General features: G+C 45.2%; 1 protein-coding gene across 1 annotated transcript in view; it reads left to right on the forward strand.

Annotated features, from left to right (window-relative positions):
• The window catches only part of RTN1 (reticulon 1), a 124,285-nt gene that overhangs the window by 75,209 nt on the left and 29,052 nt on the right, over positions 1–20,024 (forward strand). Inside the window, exon 3 of the mRNA XM_066551821.1 lies at positions 1,001–1,783. Coding sequence (XP_066407918.1) covers positions 1,001–1,783 — 783 coding nt within the window. The remainder of the gene's footprint in view (positions 1–1,000; positions 1,784–20,024) is intronic.

Raw genomic sequence — 20,024 nt, forward strand, 5'->3', positions numbered from 1 at the left:
AATATTAATTATATTACACATTATATGTAATTACATAGTTTTATATTATATATAATATATATTTTATTATTATTATGTAATTGTATAATTATCGTGTGAAAAATGCTAATCACTTGTTTTTAAAATTTTAAAAGTTTAATAGTAATAACATGGTTAAAAATAGTAATATAATTAGAGTAATAAAAATTTGGACAATTTGAATTAGGACAATATGAGACAATAGAGACAAAGAGTTACAGACAGTCTGGGTACCTCATTCTGGGCAAAATAAGCCTGAAAAAGGACACTCATTAACAGAGGATTAACCCTTAAAAACAACAGCCTGTTGCATATTCATACACCTCATACATGATGCATAAATTCCATTCAAACACAGGATTCTGTCTGGGCAGTGTCAGCTTCTCCCTCTGAATCCTGACGGCATCTTCAGGCCTGAGCGAGGCGGGAAGAAGTTCGGGTTTTTTTGATAAGAGAGCAATAAATTCTCTTTCTCTGAAAGATTTAGGTGTCCTGTGGCTGCCATCTCGCTGCAAGTCCTTTCTTTATAAAAAAGTATCCTACATAGCATAGTTTCTATTTTAACTTTGTTATAACCTAAAACTATATTTAACACACTACTTAAGAAAAATAATACAGCATAACTTTCTAACATAACACACATAATATTAATTTTAATATTTGCAAAAAGCCAATCATAAAAGATGCATTTTTCACAATAGTATTGTATTATAGTATTAATTATAGTATAGTATTATATCTATAGTATTAATTATAATATAGTATTATATTATTGTTATATTATTGTATAGTATTATATAATTATAGTATATAATTCGATAAAAATCTAAGCTGCTGGAAAATAAGATTATTACATTTTTTCTTTTTTTCTTTTTTTCTTTTTTTTTTGTTTGTTTGGTTTTTTTGTTTGTTTGGTTTTTGGGGGGTTTTGTTGGTTTTTTTTTGTTTGGTTTTTTTTTTTTTTGTTTCTCCTATATGGCAGAACCGTCCGGCTCGGAGTCTCAGGGCAAAGGCAGCCTGTCGGAGGACGAACTCATCAGTGCCATCAAGGAAGCCAAGAGCTTTTCCTTCGAGCCCGCGGAGGCGCAGCGCTCCCCGGCCGCCCCCGCGGAGAAGCGGGAGCCGCGCTCCAAGCCCGGCCGCCCTCCCGCCGCCCCGCACGGCGAGCACGAAGCCAGCAGCGCCGAGTCCGGCGACTCGGAGATCGAGCTGGTCTCGGAGGACCCCCTGGCCGCCGAGGAGGTGCTGCACTCCAACTACATGACCTTCAGCCACATCGGGGGGCCCCCTCCGTCGCCCGCCTCGCCCTCCATCCAGTACAGCATCCTGCGGGAGGAGCGGGAGGCGGAGCTCGACAGCGAGCTCATCATCGAGTCCTGCGATGCCTCCTCGGCCTCCGAGGAGAGCCCCAAGAGGGAGCAGGACTCCCCCCTGATGAAGCCCAAGGTCATGGACATTATCAAGGAGGAGAACAACTCGCGCACTGACGCCTCGGACTACGAGGCCGGTAAAATGACGGAGAGCAGGATGAACAGGGAGAACCTGGCGGAGTCCTCGTCCTACCTGAAAAGCTCCTTTGTTGCACCAAAAATAGGCGCTGAGCCCCCGACCTCTGCCGTCAGCACCGAGGAGCTGAAGGAAAGAGTAAAACTGAAGAAACCCATTGAAGAGACTGTTGTTAACCAAAGTAAAGTGTCTTCCAAGGACTTTGGCAAAAAAAGTCCGCTGGCTTCGTTGCTACTGCCGTTTTTAAATAAGCAGAAAGGTAAATGCAGATGTTATGTTGGTTTTTGCAGTGCTGCAGAGAGGAGGGGGAGGGAGAAACGGCTGTTCCTTGCAGGGGAGAGGTTTGGAGTGCGGAGCAGGGGGAGCTGCAGGCACAGGATCCCCTCAGGGGGGAGCTGGGCACGCCTGTGACAATCCACACAGCATCCCTGACCTGCCCATCCTCTGAGGGAACAAATAAATACCAGCAAAAAAAAGAGCCATCCTCTTAGGGAAAAAGGAAATACCAGCAGCAATAATTTTTAGGCTTAAGCATAGATACAGGGTGGTGCAACCCCAGAACCGTGATTTGTACATCAGGTATCAGGAGGACAAAGAGGAACAAATGATCATCTTACCTTTTAAATACTACTTGCTTTGTCCCAGGGGAGGGGTCCAATCAGGGATGTGGTCCTGCATCTCTCAGAAGTGTAAGGATAAAGATTTTGAGGATGCATTTCTAAAAAAAGACAAATACTTGGAGAAGGAGAGGAGTTGGGTTTGGTGAGTCTGGGTGTTTCTGAAAGTGTTCAAGGCCAGATTGGATGGTCAAAAATTGATTTTGAGTGCAGGAAAGGCATGTAAAGGCTGTGCAGAGGAAAAGCCCACATTCAGCCCGACCCCAGAGCAGTGTTGCTGGTTGTGCTGCTGGCGGCCTGTGGGCTCTCTGGTGTCCTGCTGGGCGTGCTGACACCACGGCCATGGCCCTGAATAACGAGGTGGAGCACAGCAAGTGCGTGTGTGGTTTGCACAGTGATCTCTGCTTAACATCTATTGCCATCCAGTGGCTATAACAAAAACAGGCAGGCACTTCCCAGCTCCATTTCACTGGAGCTGTCAGAATTCAATGGAGTGGAGCTATTCCCACGCTGTTGATCACCAAGCAGCCTCTCCTGCTTTTCCACATGGTCGGAATGATGGCTTTGCTTGATGCACCCCGGGCTTGGCTTTGGCAGGAGCTGTGCAGTTGTTACCTGAGTTAGTGCTGCCTCCTGCTCCTGCAGAGCACAGAGGAGAAGGCAGAGCTGCAGCCAAGCAGCATTCACATCACTCCTGGCATCTCCTGCCAGGGGTGGGCACAGCCCTCACACAGCAGGGCTTGGAGCATATCTGACTGTGGCACTGCAGGAGGGGAGGCTGCCAGCTCAGTTTCTTCCTCCTTTTTATTCTTTTTTAAAATTATTACGTGCTGGACTTGCACATGGCTTGGGCATACAGGGAATTTCAGAAAATACCTGCTGTCCTGGAGACATGATTCCTTTGGTCCAGGGCATTTTACAAGAAGTCCAAAAGAAGCCTGGATCAAGGCAAGCTGAGAAGGAGCTCTTTGGCAAAGTCCTTCTGTTTTCTCTCGTGGTGCCTTTTGGCCACTCTCTGCCAGGATGGCCTGGCTTACCTTTTGCTGGTGTCCCACAGCCTCAGAACCTGGCCCTGGGAGGAGATCTCCCTTATGCTGGATGATCATGTCTCTCTCCAGCCCCTCTACAGTATTAGAAGATTCCTTCTTCTTGATCCATTTAATGAAATATGCAGCAGCTTGTTACCTCTCAGATCAGCTGCCTGATGTCAGGATATATAAAAAAAAGAGATATGGACATTCAAAGTAATGGTTATTTTAATTTTGTTTTTGCTTTATGGAATTTCACTTAAGAAAAGGAAAGCCCAGGCCTGGGGCTGTGGGCTGTCACTCAAAGGTTGGATGACACAATGGGCAGGACCCAGGACCCAGGCAGGATCCTGCTGGACACAGTCAAACAAAATTAATCATTTCAAGTGCATTATTCTGCAGCACAGGCCTGTGCCAACTTGACACAAAGCATCTTGATTTTGATGCCTTATGAAAGGCTTTCACTGCACTGCTCCAGTCATTCCCCTACAAATGTGTGTCCTTACCACACACCCTGCGTGGCTGCTGTGGCTCCAAGCACCCGTGAGGGACACCAAGGTTCTGGGCCACCCATCACTGTGGGGTATCCTGGTGTCCCTAAGGTAGTGTCACAAGCTGCAGTCAAGGTTTTGGGGTGACAGTGGCAAATTCCATGGGTTGAAGAAGGTGTTTTCACTCCTTCCTGGAGCCTCTTGTGCTGTCCCACGGTGTCCAGGGCTAACCCAGAGTGGACAAACACTAAGCACTGTGGGCTTTTCCCCCATTTGGTGTCACAGACAAACTGATTTTACAGAGTTTCTCAAGGAAATGGTTTTCCAGCAGAGATCTGGGAAAGACCTGAATTTGTTGGGAATGCTTTTTTGTTCAGCTAAACATCATCTGCATTGAGTTAGCACATCCCTGCTGTTGGAGGAGCTGCTAGTGAGGCATTTTTCCATGGGAAGGAGATGTTTGGTTGGGTGCTTTAGCAATCTGAGGCTCATTTCTCATCTGCATGCTCTCACCAGGCTGGCTCTGCAACCAGCAGCAAGCCAGGCCAAGGCTTAAGCATACGGGAATGTTAGTTTAATATTTTAGTGCCATCTGCTGTAAGTGCCTCCACACTCTGGCCCATCTGTTTTCTGTGCTTCAGTTTGCTTTTTATGGGGCTCTGGTAGCTTTGCATCCTTTGGAAAGTCCCTGCTTGGTAAAGGTGTAGGGGAGAGGGAGGGATGTCCTGCCTGGGGGTGGAGCGTCCACACCTTGTGATGCTGTAGGAGGAGTGGGATCAAAACCTGTCCAGAGAAGCAAACATGTGAACCTAGTCCTGGTCTCTCAGAATCTCTGCTGGTCAGAGTGACTCTGAGATATGTAAAAGTCTCTTTTCCCAGACTGGCAGTCGAAGAAGGAGTCAGAATTCTTCAGTTCTCAGTCTCAAGGTTGTTTATTGTTTCTTATCTATAACATTCTTTCTCCAACCCATCGAGGTCTGTCTGGCAGGTCAGTCAGAGGCACACGGACTGCCCTCAGGGTGGTGTTATCTTTTTATACTAAAAACTACGTGTACATTATTTACAATAACTTCCCCATACCTATCACCTGTGTTAGACAGTGAGTTTCTACCTTAAACCAATCCAAAAGTGCCACCATCACAGCAGAAGATGGAGGCCAAGGAGAAGAAGAAGGAGAAAGGCTGGACACACCCAGATTCCTCCATCTTGCCTTGTGAACCCCCATTCTAAAAACCCCAAAAATCTATTTTTCACCCCATGACTAACTATTATTCTACTTAAACTCTCTTGACTTGAAATTCTTCATATAAAGGTTGGTAATTGTTTTTCCATGGGTCAAGATCAAAGGCACAGGGGCCTTGGGCTCTGTGCCAAGGTCTCTGAGCCTCCCAGGCAGGGTCTCGAGTCCTCCAGGGCAGCCAGAGGAATTTCCTGGGTTCTGACACTGGTCTTGCCACAAAATCTTAGAGTGGCTCAGTGAACCTCTGTGGTTCCTCCCACATTCAGGTGGGAAGGGGCCTGTGGAGGCTGCTGGTCCAACCCCTTGCTCCCAAAGCAGTTTGGTCAGGTGGATCAGGGCCTCCTCTGCCACCTCTGTCCATCCTCTCAGCCGAGGCAGAGCTTTGGGGGAGCAGAGAGTTGGAGCCTGCAGGTCTGGGTCACTCCTGTGCTGACGCCTCTGTGGGCAGAGCAGGGTAAAGGAGAGATGCCACTCAATGCAGCTCAGACAGAGGGGGCTGGCAGGAGCTCCACGAGGTCCCAAGAGCCCATCTCCTGGCCCACAGCCACGATTCCTGGTAGAACACTCTTGACAGATGCTTGTGACTCATTTGGAAAGCCTCTGTTGGCAGATCCTCCGCCAGTTCCAGGTGTCTCTCAAAAACTGTTAAGTCTTCCAACCTTCTTTACTTTAGGCTAAGCAATTCTGGTTTCTTCTCTTTTTTTCTCTCTGTGGTTATGTTTTTGAGCTTTCTGAACTGTCTTGTTCCCTCTGTTCTTTCCTACCATTGGGCCCCACATATCATCTCCAGCCACTGTGACTGGGGGAGTTTCCCCATACCAGCACTGGCTCTTCCTCTGCCCATGGAGGAGGAGAGAGAACTTCCCAGACACACATTTCTGCCCCACCTCCCCACTTCTGGCCATTTCATCCTGTTCAGCTGCCACCTGACAGCTTGTCACCCACCAAGCTGTGATAGCTCAGCCAGAGCTGAGCTGGAGATGTTCAGGCCATGCTGGTGGCAATGAGCAGCGTGCACACCAGTGGGTCTGTGCTGTGCAGGGTTTGTCCTTCACTCCTTTTCTTTTTCAGGAAGCAAGGAGTGAGTTTGGCCCCTTCTGGCCTCAGGAGTGGTTGCAGTGTCACCTGTCCCATCTGCAGAGGGGACACAGAGAGCTGAAAAATAGTCAGGTGCTGACTTTGGAGTTCTTCCTGGAGTCCTGGTTTGATGGGAGTGTAGCAGGGTCACTCAGAGGAGATGCCTTCACTGTGGAAAGGATCAGAACAAAGCAAAGAACAGGGGATTTTCTCCCTAGATAATGGTTTGCTTGGGCAGTGGCTGGGATCAGTGGTGATTACTGCAATAATCCCTCTCACAGTGAACACCATGTACATTCCAGAGCATGACCTTTTTATGACCTTCAGAAATGTCTCAGTAAATCTCACCCCTTCATTCCACAACCTGTGTTATCCATAGCCTGATTATTGGCCTGCTTCACCTCTAGCATCTCTTTCCTTTCCTGATCTTTGTCTCTGTTGGTGAAAATTACTCTTCATCTATTGGGTAAGGTCAAACTTTTAATGCTGTGTGTCAAAGCATCTTAAACCCAGTGACTGGATGCTCAGAGGGGCTTTTAAAATTGGGTATAGCTCTAAAGTGGGAGGATCACATGTCCTCTCCTGGGACTGCTGTCTACTCCATTGCCTGTGAGTGTTAAGTACTGAGCTATAAAAAATTATAGACTTTATCCTCCTGTTTTTTTATATCTTCCCTTCCAGAGCAAGGGACAGCCTCTGAAGAGCTGCCATCAGTTGCAGCACTCAGACAGAAGTGTAGCTTTCTGACAGATATGACACAAGATGGTGTTTTATAAAATCCTCCTGCCAGATCAAGATTACAGAGTGAGCAGCAGAAAAACAAACAAACAAACAAACAAACATACCCCAGAAAGCCACTTGTTTAACTGTGTGAAGGGAGCTGATGGTTGTGCCAAATGTTTAAGTGTCAAGGCCACGAGTAGCAAAGTCCAGGCCAAGCACAGAGAGTTTGGAGGTGTCTGTACATTGATGCCAGGAGCCCCCAATACAGGGAATAATGTGCTCTGACTCCATGATTCAGAAATGCTGAACAAATGCTTTATTAAGCTATACTATATTACACTAATACTATATTAAATTTCATCCTCAAGAGATACTATACTGAAAAGATACTAAAGAAAAACCTGTGGCTGTCTGAGACAGCCAGGACACAGCTATTTTTTTCAATTGGCCAAGGAATCAAAACAGCCTTCACTGGTGTCCAATAACCAAATCACTTTGGGTGAACAATCTCCATGACACATTCCACATGTGCAAAACAACAGGAGCAGTGAACAGAGATAGGAATTGTTTTATCTCCTTCTCTGAGTTCCTCACTGCCTTCCCCAGGAAAAATCCTGGGAGAGAGAATTATGTGTCTCTCTATTCAGAGACTGTGAACAACACATCTGTAGACAAACAAGAACCTACTGACAAGAGGAATGGAGAGAAAAGATGTGTTATGTGCAAAGATTTGTCTCTGGGAGTCCACAGCTTCCTAGATCCATGTCTGTGTCCATGCCACACCAAGCTGAGCACCCAAAATTGGCTCAGTTCTGTTCCTGGGAAAGGCTGCAAGGAGACAGCTGCTCTTTTCACGAGTGATCTTTCTGTTTATTCAGGCACACCTCAAGTGCAGCATCACTCATAGTTTAAGCACATTTTAAGAGCCAAAATCTTGACACAGATTCCGTTTTGGTGTCTCTTTGGGTCAGGGATCCATGACTCATCTTTCAGACAAGGCTGTGACACTGGCAATCTGATGGTGGCCAGGTGTTGCAGATGCCTGGATGCAGGGATGCTTTGCCTGGATATTGCAGCAGATCTGGAAGATGTCATGGACAGAGAAACATCCAGCACCTATGAGATAGCAATGATAGCTTTTCTGTGGCTGACACAATATACAGTGAGAGGTGATGTTTACTCTGGGCGGACAGAAACAGGAAAAAACCCAACCCCTAAGTTATAAATAATGAAGGGGTGAAAGTTGTACAATCTGTAAGGTTTTCTGTAAATTATTATATATTAATTATATTAATATATATAATATGTATTTGTATAATTATTATATAATTATTATATAATAATTTATTAACATAATTATGGTAGTTATTATGTATTATAATATATTAATTATGTATTGATATAATTATATATTATAATTACATAGAAATATATTCTTATATGTTAATTATATGCATGTAAATTGTTGTTCTAATTAAAGATCTTGATTAGAATCACTGAAGGGTTTGGGTTAGAAGGGATCTTAAAGATCCTCTTGTTCCAACCCCCTGCCATGACAGGGACACCTTTTGCTAGACCAGCTGGCCTTGAACACTTCCAGGGATGAGGCATCCATTCCAATTCAAGGTTTTAGCTGAGAAGGTGCTTAGGGAAGTTTATACAGTGGGATACAGATTAGGCGAAGGAAAAAGCAAAATATATTTCTTTTGTTAACACAGAATATTTTTCTTATTAATGCAGTTTTCTTATAAATTTAGTGTTTTGCAGGGAACTCCTGGAATGTTTTGTTTTCTGATCTAGAAATTCTGCTTCTAAACCTCTGCAATGCTCTGGGAGCTGGGAATTATGTTTTTTCACCAGTTTCATTGGTTAATTCATTTGAAGAGTTTGGACCAATTTCAGGTCAGATTTAAATTTAAGATTAAGCTCCAGTGATACAAAATACATTTCTAGGTCTCAATGAGAGGTGGAATACAAATTCCTGAACCTGTTGGCTCTAATTCCTCAGATGTTCAGCAGAATAAGGACTTCCCTGGCCATTGCTGTTTGTGTCTGGTAGATACCATGAAGTTAAAATTAATGTATTTGACTGAAGTGAAATGGTGGCCATGTGATAGATTTCCACTGGGAATAAAACCTGGAGGTGGGTATTGATTTTCCTGGTGTTTTTCCTTAGCTTCCAAGGGTACACTGCTGATTGAGACATAATAGCTATATTGACTGAAAAGGGGATTTATTTTTTTGTTTTCCTTGGGGAGCTGCTGAGTTCAGGTCAGTTCAGAACAATATAGAAATTAAGGAACATGCAATGATCCAACATTCAATCCAAAGGGCTTGAATTCCCCCCTGAAGGAAGCATCTTGTGTCCTTGTCACTTCAGCTCTTCATCTTACCTTGGTCACCACCTTCCTTTGTTTTATTCTTTTGCAGTATATTTTTTTCTAACTCTCCTGACCTTTACACTACCTGGGCAATTTACTCTGCTATTTTTTTTTTTTCCAAAGAGATATCACAAATACCCTCTTTCCCCTCTGGCTCTTGAGCAGCTCAGTGGTTTCATGAGAACTCTTGTGGTGAGAGGTCATTCTGGTGTTCTGGTTCTGCTGTGTTTCATTTGTGTGTGAGAAATACAAACAACTGTGGAAAAAACCCCTAATGCACACAGAAGACAGGTTGGTTTTGTTTCCAGTAATCTCCTGCCCCCACCACAGGTCTACCAGATGCAAGCCTGCCTGTGGTGGGGATACATGGGGATGTCAGGGTTGCTTAAATCACCCGTAGAAATGAAGGTGAAGGTTTGTCTTTTCAGTGGTGATGACAAATTTCACAAGTGCTCTGGGTCTGGGAGGGTCCAGCTGAGCCTGATTTCTGAAAATTTGGCATGCAAAGCTACTTGTGCTTCTGAAATAGGTGTTTTTCCACTCAAGGTGGCTGAGTGATTGTTTCCTGCATGTTCAGGGCTCAGAACACACAAAACATGACAGATCTGCAGCTACCTTACATAGCAGTGAACTTTCTGTGGGGAAAAACCCTGCCAGTTGGGATGCTTTGGTGCCAAAACCTCTCTTTTGGGGGGTTTTGGGGTTTATCTTCCTTGCAGCTTCTGCTTGACTCACTGTTTGAGTCTATGCTCTGAAAACCCTTTGATATCACTTGCCCAGAGAAAACCTTTCCCAGCTGGTAACAGGAGATTTTACATGAAATTAGTCCTCCAATACTCCCCTGCAACTTTCCAACATCACTGGAAAAGATGTACAAGATTTCTCCCAGTTCATATCAAAATAATTCACAGCTCAGTTCATGAGAGTGCAAGCTGCACTGAGAGGTGACCTCAGGAGTCCTCTGAGCTGGGGTAACTTGAGAGGCACTAAAAGGACACAGATAATCAGTATTACCTTTGCAAAAAAGGGAGATATAAGGCTTAGAAAGGGAGATATAAGGCTTCCAAGGCAGCAAATTGAGCTTGCCTTAAGGATTTGTCATTAGGCTATCCAGACTGCCAGGTAATGCAGGGATCTCAGTAAAGACTCTCTTCTTTCCAACTGGATCCTAAAGAATAATTTACTTGGGAAACAGCTTTTGATGTTGCTATATCATCCATCTGTGATGAGAGCAACACATTTCATACAAATGAGCAAAATGTAATTTTTAAAATAACTTCTTATAGTAGTAGTAGTAGTAATAATAATAATAATATAATATTAATAAGAATAATATAATAATAATAACTTCTAAATAGTGTAACTTCTTATTAAATTTCTTTTAACAGCTTTTTAATAGCTCCTTATCTTTTGAATAGAAGGTGCAATGAGACTGCAAAATTCAACGGATAAAATTAATTCAGATTTACAGGGTTTGGTGCCATCATGGCCTGGCTGGTACAAGCTCTCTGCCTTGCTTGGTGCTACCTGGGATCCACAGTGGTGTAAGATCAAAATCCAGCCTCTGGCAATCCCACAGACACCATTTTCTGAGCAATTCCCATGAAAGCAGCCCAGAGTCTCTGCTCACTCAGTGTGTGCTGCTGGCAGAGGCAGGCATTGCACAGAAAGGTTTTTCTGCTCTCTTTTAGGAATAGAGACAGTTCCTTACAGAGGAGTGTGTGAGGGGGTCCTTGCATACATCCTCATGAAATGCTGAAAGCATCAACAAGGCAAGGTCTGTATCTGAGCCACCAACAGGGGAGAGGAGCCTGAAGAAAAGCCAGCAGAGATTAATAGCTAGGATTTCTGAAGGTTACTTGGTCAGCCAATGTAGCATTGAAACACTGAAACACAAACAGCTGGGCTTACTTGCTTAGGTTAAGTGTAAGGGTTGTTACAAAGAATTGGAATTTACTTCCCCAAGAGGGAGAACAGGCTGTTTTCCCTGTTTGCCTGGGATTCCTGCTCTGGAGTTTTGCTGCTGCAGAAACAGGGCCATGTTTCACCCTTAGCTGACAGTGAAAGGCTTATTGCTCCAACCAGGGAGTGATAAATGAGTGGGATTTAATAAAAGCCATAGTGGCAATTGTGTCCTTCTGAAATGAGCACTCACCTTACCCTTCATGTGCACAATTACTGCAGCTGGATGTCACACACTGACTCCGCTACACGTGCACATCCCTTTTGTCTGGAAAAGCTGCTGAAAAAGGATGATATTGGCTAATTTATTGTGTGAGTAATTGATTTGTTGGGTGTGATGAATTGCTTTCACTGCAGGAACACACAACAAAACTGGGAAATTACCTCACTTTTTTTTCTGAATTCTGGTTTGTGAGATCATCCTTATTGCGTGGTTATTGAACTTTATATCCAATAGAGGTCTGTAAAAAAAAAGCTGTTTTTTCCATCATTAACAGAAGCAGCAAGGCATCCAGCAGAATGAGTAGTAGCACACCATTCCTATCAAAGAGGGAATTTCCATATATATTGTTATATTTCCATATAACGATGACAATGTGCTTTTTACTTGTAGATTTTGCTCCGCCAGAAGCAATGAAGGGGAGATTATGTTGGAATGAAGTTTAAATGGAGAAAAGGACCAAAGAACTGATCCTACTAAGAGCTGAAACAGCTTTGGCATGTGTTTAATGTTGCTGAATTATTCATTGAGCTGGCTGGGCAAATTGACACTGCAAAAGGAAATAAATGAAGGTGCTGGAGGAAAAATGCTAAAGGATGTGTTAGCCAAATGTCCCCAGTGTCACAGAGCTCACAGGGAATGACCCCAGCCTCAAGTGCCAGTGGCTGTCAGGTGCAAGCCTTTTGTAAATGAGGGAGTGGGCTCAGGTTTCTGTGGTTGAAATGGCTCCCAAGGTGTTGGAAAATCTCTTTTTTCTCCCAGCCCTGCGACTGAAGAAGCCGAGATTCGTCTGTTCTGCTTTTCAAGGTTGTTTATTTTCTCTTATCTTTTACATTCTTTCTCTGACCTGCTGAGATCTGTCCAGCAGGTCGGGCTGTGGCACAGTGACTGCCCTTGGGGGGGTGTTGGCTTTTTATACTGTGAACTACATGTACTTTATTTACAATTTTCCAATACCTATCACTTCTATTAGACAGTTTGTCTCTAAACCAATCCAAAAGTGTCATCATCACAGAGAAGATGGAGGACAAGAAGAAGAAGAAGGGCAGGACAGGCCCAGATTCCTCCATCTTGCCTTTTGAACCCCCATTCTAAATCCCCAAAATTCTACTTTTTCACCCTGTGACAAATTAACTATCATTCTACTCAAACTCTTGTGGCTTGTAAATCTTCACACAAAGTTGGTAATTGTTTCCATGGGCTAAAATCCAAGGCACAGGTGGTTTTGACTCCATGCCAAGGTCTCTGAGCCCCTTGCCAGGGTCTCGAGTCACCCAGGGCAGCCAGAGCAATGTCCTGGGTTCTGACAGAGTGGATGTTTTGGCTGTGCACACAGCAGTGACTTTAGTGATGTCTGTGGGCCCAGATCAGCTCAGTTTGGGATGTGAGACCTTCCCTTTGAGGGGAGGCATTGCAAGGAGCAGGCAATGGCCACCAGGCCACTGCTTGGGGTCATAGGGGCTGCTGGGGCAGCTCATGGAGCACGTGGAGCCATGCAGAGTGAAAGATTAACCTGTGTCAGACACACCTGTCTGGGGAACATGCCATCTCTCATCCCTTTCAAAGGAGTTTTGCTTCCTTCTGTTCCTGCACCCCTTGCTAGGTTATATCACTGCCTTCCCTCAGTGCTTCCTCTCCAGGTGAGAGGCCCTTTCCTGTCTGCAGCTATTCCCCCTCCTCCCTCCACTTCAAATCCCACAGAAAGAGAGCAACAATGGCTCACCAAACTGTCTGTATTGCTACAACCCACAGCAGCAGCTGAGAGGAGTGTCTGGATGAGCAGTGGTCACTTAGCTCATGCTTGGTGCTACATGGAGGGGGTTAAAAAGATCAATGTGATAATCCTGGCCTCACAGACCTGCCTGTGCTGTGGTTTGAATCCTGCCTAGGGAGTAGAATCATTTCCTGGCACCTCTGTGTCTGCTAAGAGTAGAAATGTTGCCTCAAACACTGTGTAAATATCTCTGTTACATATAGCTGTGCTCTCCTGGGTATTCTGCAAGAAAATACTCAGAGCACTTGGCTTCAGCTCCTGTTGCTGTTGCACTGATTTGGAAATGCTGGCAGATGAGATTTTCAGGATTTATTCAGATGAGAGCTTTGCCCTGTGGGGCAAGGCTGGAGTTCAGAGCTGCAGACTCTATTTGTGGATTTGAGTCAGGCATAGAACCATAACATACCTGTATGTATAACCCTCTAGTGCAGTTTTTAAATTAACTGTAGGGGTTTGAATCTTTCCAGAAAGGTGAGATTGCAACACACTTTCAGCTGTCACCTCCACAGGATCTCACTTTTGCTGACCAAAGTGAAGAAGCTGTTAAATGCTGAGGCATCCCCTATACACCCTTTTAGCATATTTTGACCCAAAATAGGATGTAAATATTTACTGGAATTGTGTATCAGAGAGCACCCAGGGATCTCCATTTGGATAATCTGCATTGCAAGGGAAGTCAAGGGAATAGCAGATGACTTTGAAAGGCTGCAGTGCTGGATGTGTTTCCTAACATGCACAAATTGCTCCCTGATTTCTCAGGAAAGAGAAAGCTCTGGGCTGATTATTGTTTTTAGATCTTAATTTAGTTGTAGTGCCTGGAGACCCAGTCAAGATCAGGTTCTTTTGTTAGCCAAGATAAGAACAAGCAGTAAGGTCCTTTCCTTGGAGAGCCTGCAGGATGAATTTCACTGTGAGGAGGATTATTAAATGCAGGAATTATCACCTTTTTGTGTTGTCTGAGGGTCAGCTCTGCTTTGCCTGCTGCCTGCTCCTTTTTTCAGTCCCCTCACAATGGTGTTACCCTTTGGGTGGAGTGGTGGGTGGAAAGGTGAGGCAGAGGGGAGAAAAATGAGGGGTCTGCTCTGTTTTCTTCTCAAACCTTTTCCCTGCTTAGATGCATCTGAAAGGTGAGAATTGGCAGACTCAGGTGTTAGTGAGTCACTACATGCCTGACAATGCCAGTGCACCCCAAGAGCATCTGTCCCATCACAGAGAGGAAGGATGGGGAAATGTGCCTGGCATTTGTTCTGTAACACAGCCACACAAGTCTGCCCACTGATGTTTCACAAAGAGATGTGTCTCTCCTCCTTTTCAGGAGCTGTTTTGGCCCATTGCCTGCAGGTAACATAAACACAGGACATCACTGCCAATCCCCACACCCAGGTCTCTGATCAGTCTGATTCAAAGCTGCTCCCATTCCCATTTTATTTGAACTCAGCTTTAAATATAGCTCACAGAGAAGGATGCAGTGGGTTTGGTGGGAGGTGAAGCAGAGCCAGCCCCTGGGATCACAAGATTCCTCCTGCCACATACTATAAATGCTGCTTCTGCCAGGCATTAGAGGAAAGGAACTACACAAGGGCCTGAGGACCAAGTGCTCCACTTTAATTATTCAACTTTAGCAGTACTATTATTATTTAAGAGCCTGACATATTAACTGCTGGCCAGTTTCTTTCTTTGATTGCTACCATCCAGTGTCCTGCTCTCTTTGCTCTTGGGCCAAAGCAGAGCTCTTCTCCATCAAGCCAGCTCCAACCCTTTCCCATATCCCACCCATCCAGGCCTCCTGGACCTCCTCTCCAGGCTTATTCATACCAAGCCAGGTAGTGCTTTGCTGCTGGTGTTAATCCCAAGTTTGTGCTGGGTTTCCCATCAATTTTCCCCTGAGTCTGACTCAGATGTTTGATACAATACATTCACAGGAGCAGCTCCCACTGGCAGTGCCAACACGCCTTACTATCATCCCCATTTCTCCCTGAGAGGCACAGGCCTTGTTTACTCCTCTTTTAATAACACAGATGGTTTTAATAGTTCTCTGCCTTCGCCCCCACTTCTTTCTCCTTGCCTGTAGTCTGTTTAAAGCTTCCTTCTAAGTGATGGCTTTGTCACTTAATCTCATTAAAACTTCTCTCCATTGAACTCTGTGAGCTGCTTATCAGACCGTAAGCCTAATCTCCCATTTGTAATTAATTTGTTCTGTGCCTCCTACAAATTTGGCATCATTAGATAATGGCATCACCCTCAAGGTCAGTGATACACCATGAGGTAAACACCCATGGCTCCAGCCCAGGCTGCCCTGCTGGCCTCCTCCTTCCTCCTCCTCCCTTTGACACACAGCTTGATTTTATTGACATGTTTCTCCCTTTCCCTCAGCCACTTTCTGATGATGCTTCCTGCCCAGCCTGTGCTGCTGTGTGACTGCAGATCAATATCTCTGGCTGTCTGCAAGCAAATGCTTTTCTGATACCCTCCTAGTGCAGGCTCATCCACACCAGTTTTCTGCTCACCTTTCAGTTCCTTCCTACTTGCTCCAAGAATTTATTTGCAGTGTTCTTTCTTCCCTTACATGTTCTTAAAACTTGCAGAGCCTTTTCATAGAATTCTAGTATCACAAAATAATTAGGTTTGGAAGGGACCTTAAAGATCTCCCAATTCCAGCCCCCTGCCATGGCCAGGGACACTTTCCACTAGACCAGGTTGCCCAAAATCCCTTTCAGTTTGGACTTGAACACTCTTGGAGTTGGGAAAAGGATACAGGAGCCTTTCCCCTTCAGGCCTTTGGGCCCAGTGGACACTCAGTGGCTCACTTATCAATAGCATAGGTAGCAACAACCCACAAATCATTATTACAGTTCAATCAAAGCATAATAATGCATAAACCATTATTATGATTTGACATCTGTATTTTTGAAAAAAAAAAAAGGAAAAATCCCAGATTATCACAGCTCATGGCACCAGCCAGTACCACCAGGTGATTTCCACTGTGAGATGAAGAATATTAAGCACTAGCCAGAGATGAAAACCAATCCAGTGCACCCTCCCTTTAAGCCATGTGTTAACAGGCTTCTAAAGGAAGAAGGATACCTTCTGTAGTACTCCCATCTGCTCACTGGGATTTACTGGTATTGAGTTCTCTGGGACCTTTGCAGGCTCTGGATATAGGGTCAGTCCTGGTACTATCTCAATCTATTCATTTTCCCCAGTAGATTTATTTTCATCTCTCATATTTCCCTGTTTGGATGTAGTTTCTAAGAAACTCAAATGGATTTGACCCATTCTTTCAATTTTTGCTGTTCTCTGCCTGAAAACAATCTACTAAACTTAGGTCCTAGATGCACACAGAGCTGTCATTAGATCATAGGTATTGTAATTCAATACAGTATTGACCACAGTATTCAGAAATTCAGCATTCAGGCAGCTACAGAGAACAGCTCCAAATGCATTGCACAGAGAACCGGGGGGAAGAAATCTCCCAAACACAAAAAAAACCCTCAAGATTTTTAACTCACTGAAGTCTGTTTTCTAATTGGCAGTATTTGTAAGTGTGCCTAATTTTTCTTGCCTGATAGTCAAGAAAGAAAAGAAACCCAGACCTACTGGTGAGAGGTTCTGCAGCCTTTTGGGACAAGGCAGGCTGCTGTAAAAGAAATGTGTGTTTTTCTGAGGGGGGTAAGTGCAGGAAGGACATTTTGCATCTGATCCTGTAATGGCTGCACACAGATCAGCCCTGGTGCCTTGCTGGGAGCTGGCACCAGGTAGATCCAGCTCAGTCACTCAGGAGCAGCTACAATAAAGTCACCCAGTGCCACATTTTGGCCAAGAGGCAGCACTTACCTGGGGATAAAGGGTAATTACTCCCACTGAAATGTGCCTGTGTCTTGGTTTGGAAAGACAGGAGTCTGCTAAGGAAGGCAGGAGCCTCCCCTGAAATGGAGAATGTAAACCCTCCCCACCTTCCCAAATGGCTATAAATTTTAAATTAAGGGGCTCTCAGGCAAAAAAAAAAAAATGGGAGCAGGAAATAACAGTTCTTTAATAGGGAAGAAAAATAAAAGGATAAAATAAACAATGCAGTACACTGGAACAACACTGACAGAGTCAGAGCACAACCTGACACCCTGTGGGTCAGGGTGTTGGCAGCAGTCCCATTGGAATTGTGGCTGCAGCCCTCCTGCAGTGTCAGGGGTGGTTCTGTTGGAGCAGGGATCCTGTAGAAAGGTGTAGTCATCCTCTGAAGATCCAGTGGCAGAGGCAGTTGCTGTTCGTCTGGGAAATCCAGTGGAGAAGCTGTGCAGTTATTCCAGGATCTCCAGATTATATCCAGGCAGGAATGCTTGGCCCCTCCCCCTGGGCTCACATCTCCCAATGGGATGCTGCAGTTCTTATCAGCCATGCAGGGACATTCCATGGCTGTTATCAGCAGGTGTCCCCTCCCGAGGGAGGAGTGATTGTGGTCACTCAGAGAGAGAGATAAGGCAAACTGCCCACTTGACAAAAGATAATCTGCCATACAGGTGGTAATAGAATACATCTTGCCTTGCAATCTGGAACAGCCTGGCTCAGCAGCAAGATCTATTTGCAGCTGGCTGGTGAACTGTTAAGAGCTGTGTGTTTTCTGTGGATGCAGGGATACCTCAAGATGCTCATTTAAGGCCAGGAAAACTTCATGGTTACAGTCAGGAACAGATTTATGCTCGAAGGACATATTGATAATACAGGTGACTGACAGGTTGACTTCAGGAGGCTCACTCCTGAGATCAGAGTCAGGTTTTATCAGCAGATAAACCTTCCCTAAACAATCTGTATTTCCTAAACCCTCCTTGGTTTGGTCTCTCTCACTCCTCCAAACCTTGCTGAAAACACATTTTATTCCATTTATGTAACTGCCTTTGTGTGCTGCACAGCCATTCTCTGTGCTCACACAATCAGTACACCAGTGTGACCAACAAAAGAGCAAAAATCATTTTATTTGGCATATACTCTGTTTCCTCTGAGAAAGAGCCCAAGTTTGGCTTCGTTCAGCTGTGATGCTCTTGAACCCCTGTCCCTGAAGAGAATGTTGCAGCACTAAATACCAGATATCTACCATCAAAAGGGATGTTAAAAAATTCAGGTGTTTTTTTATTTTTAATGATCCATTTGTCTCTTCAGGCTCATGAGCAGGCAGTGAGATTGCTGTGATTTGCAGCCACAGGCTGCCCATTTCCTCCTCTGCTTCCATGGAAACACATGTTGGATGAGGCAGAACCAGGCACAGGCTTAAAGTACATGATTTCCAAACTATTTGCTTTTCCTTGCAAGAAGTCCTTTACCTCCTGTTTTTACAAAACTCTGTGTGAGGAGGAAATCTCTCTAGGGAGAGGCAGCTTTTTGAGGTGTCTGACTGTTGATGCACAGGTTTGAAAGTATAATCCCTGAGCACGTGAATGTGCTGCTCAGAGTGAAATGCATGAGACAGAGCAGGGACAGTGCATTCTGGAGCTGGTGTCACTTTGGCTGTGGCATTTGGGATCAGAAGAGTTCTGCTTTTATCTCAACTCTTTGCTTTACTTTCATCTCCTCCCTGGAGAGGTGAAGATTGCACCTTCTTGTGCACTTCAGGACCCCAAAGATACCCAATTTGCACATGTAACAACTCCTTGTGTTCTCTGGGCAGCCCCTCTCCTCCCTAGTAAAAACCTGTCTCTCTCAGAGTGAAAATCAGATTATTTGCAGTTTGATGGTAAAATGAAGGAGGGCTGGGAAAAGGGCAGCAGCTCACACAGAGCTGTGTGTCGTAGCTCAGTACAACTCTCTGGTGTGTTCTGTGTGGGGAACTCATTCAGAAAGAAATTGTAGGAGAAAATGGACCTAAAATGACAACCACCAGCTCTTCCTATTCCTCACATGCAGCAGTCTCCTATTAGGAGGGCTCACCCTGCAGGGCCACCAGCTTGCTCTGCCACCCAGTGCCAAGCTGGAATCCCACTGCCATGGGAGCCAGATCCTGCTGTGGTGGCTGAGTTTGCAGGATCTGAGCCTCACCCCTGCAAATGCACACCTGGTATCTTCTAGTTGACTCCTATTTGTCAGTAAGAGGGGAAAAAAACCTTTTAGATGTGGTGACTCTAATGAGCCACTGAGGGAAATGAGTTCCTGAGTGCCACATTTGCAGGGTATCATTCCTGCATGGAAAAGAAATGTATTTTATCTTCCATCACCTGCAAAGCATTCATATTTTGAAGGCTGCTGGTGTCTGTGGCAGCCTAAGCACAAAGCAGGGCAGAAACCTTTTTTACAGAACAAACCCCAGGCCACACCCTTTCAGCTGCAGGAGAGGGTGGAAGCCTCATCACAAAGCCCTGTCTCAGGCATCAAGGAGTGAATGTCACTCCATGCTGTCTGATGATTGCACTAGATTCACACTAATCAGAGCCCTTCATTAATTATTTAGCTTCAGGGAAATGTGCCAAAGGGTTCTGACACTTGGGATGTACAAAGTAATTGCCACGTTTACTTCCCAGCTAATGGGGAGGCCAAAATAAATTGTACCAGGCTGAGTGGTTGTGTGTGTGTGGGCAGGGGCAGGACCTTCCTGCCCTGGCATGTGATTCCATCCATACCTCAGGGCCCACAGAGCTTCCCAATGTCTCAAAGGGCTCAGGGCTGTCCCCCTGTGTGTCAGCGTGGGCTGGACACGTCCCCATGCTCAGCCCCGGCCATCTCCATCCTCCCCTCCCTGCATCATGTCTCCATGTGCCTTCTGCCCACTCCAGGGCTGCTCTGGCTCCTCCAGCCAGCAAGGGGGCGGCTGGGGGGTTTGTTCTGAGTTGCCAGAGCAGGGCTGGACCCTCTGTTGGGAGCAGAGCAGAGCCACATCCTGCACAGAGGGCTCTGCTCCCTCCTGGCTGCCGAACACGTGGTGCCAAACCAGCAGCTCCCCCTGCTCCACAATAAGTAGGTCTCCACTGCAGGTTTGCAACCTGAGAAAAACAAACAAATGCAGAG

Source organism: Molothrus aeneus, chromosome 6 (assembly GCF_037042795.1).
Source record: "Molothrus aeneus isolate 106 chromosome 6, BPBGC_Maene_1.0, whole genome shotgun sequence".
Classification (NCBI taxonomy): domain Eukaryota; kingdom Metazoa; phylum Chordata; class Aves; order Passeriformes; family Icteridae; genus Molothrus; species Molothrus aeneus.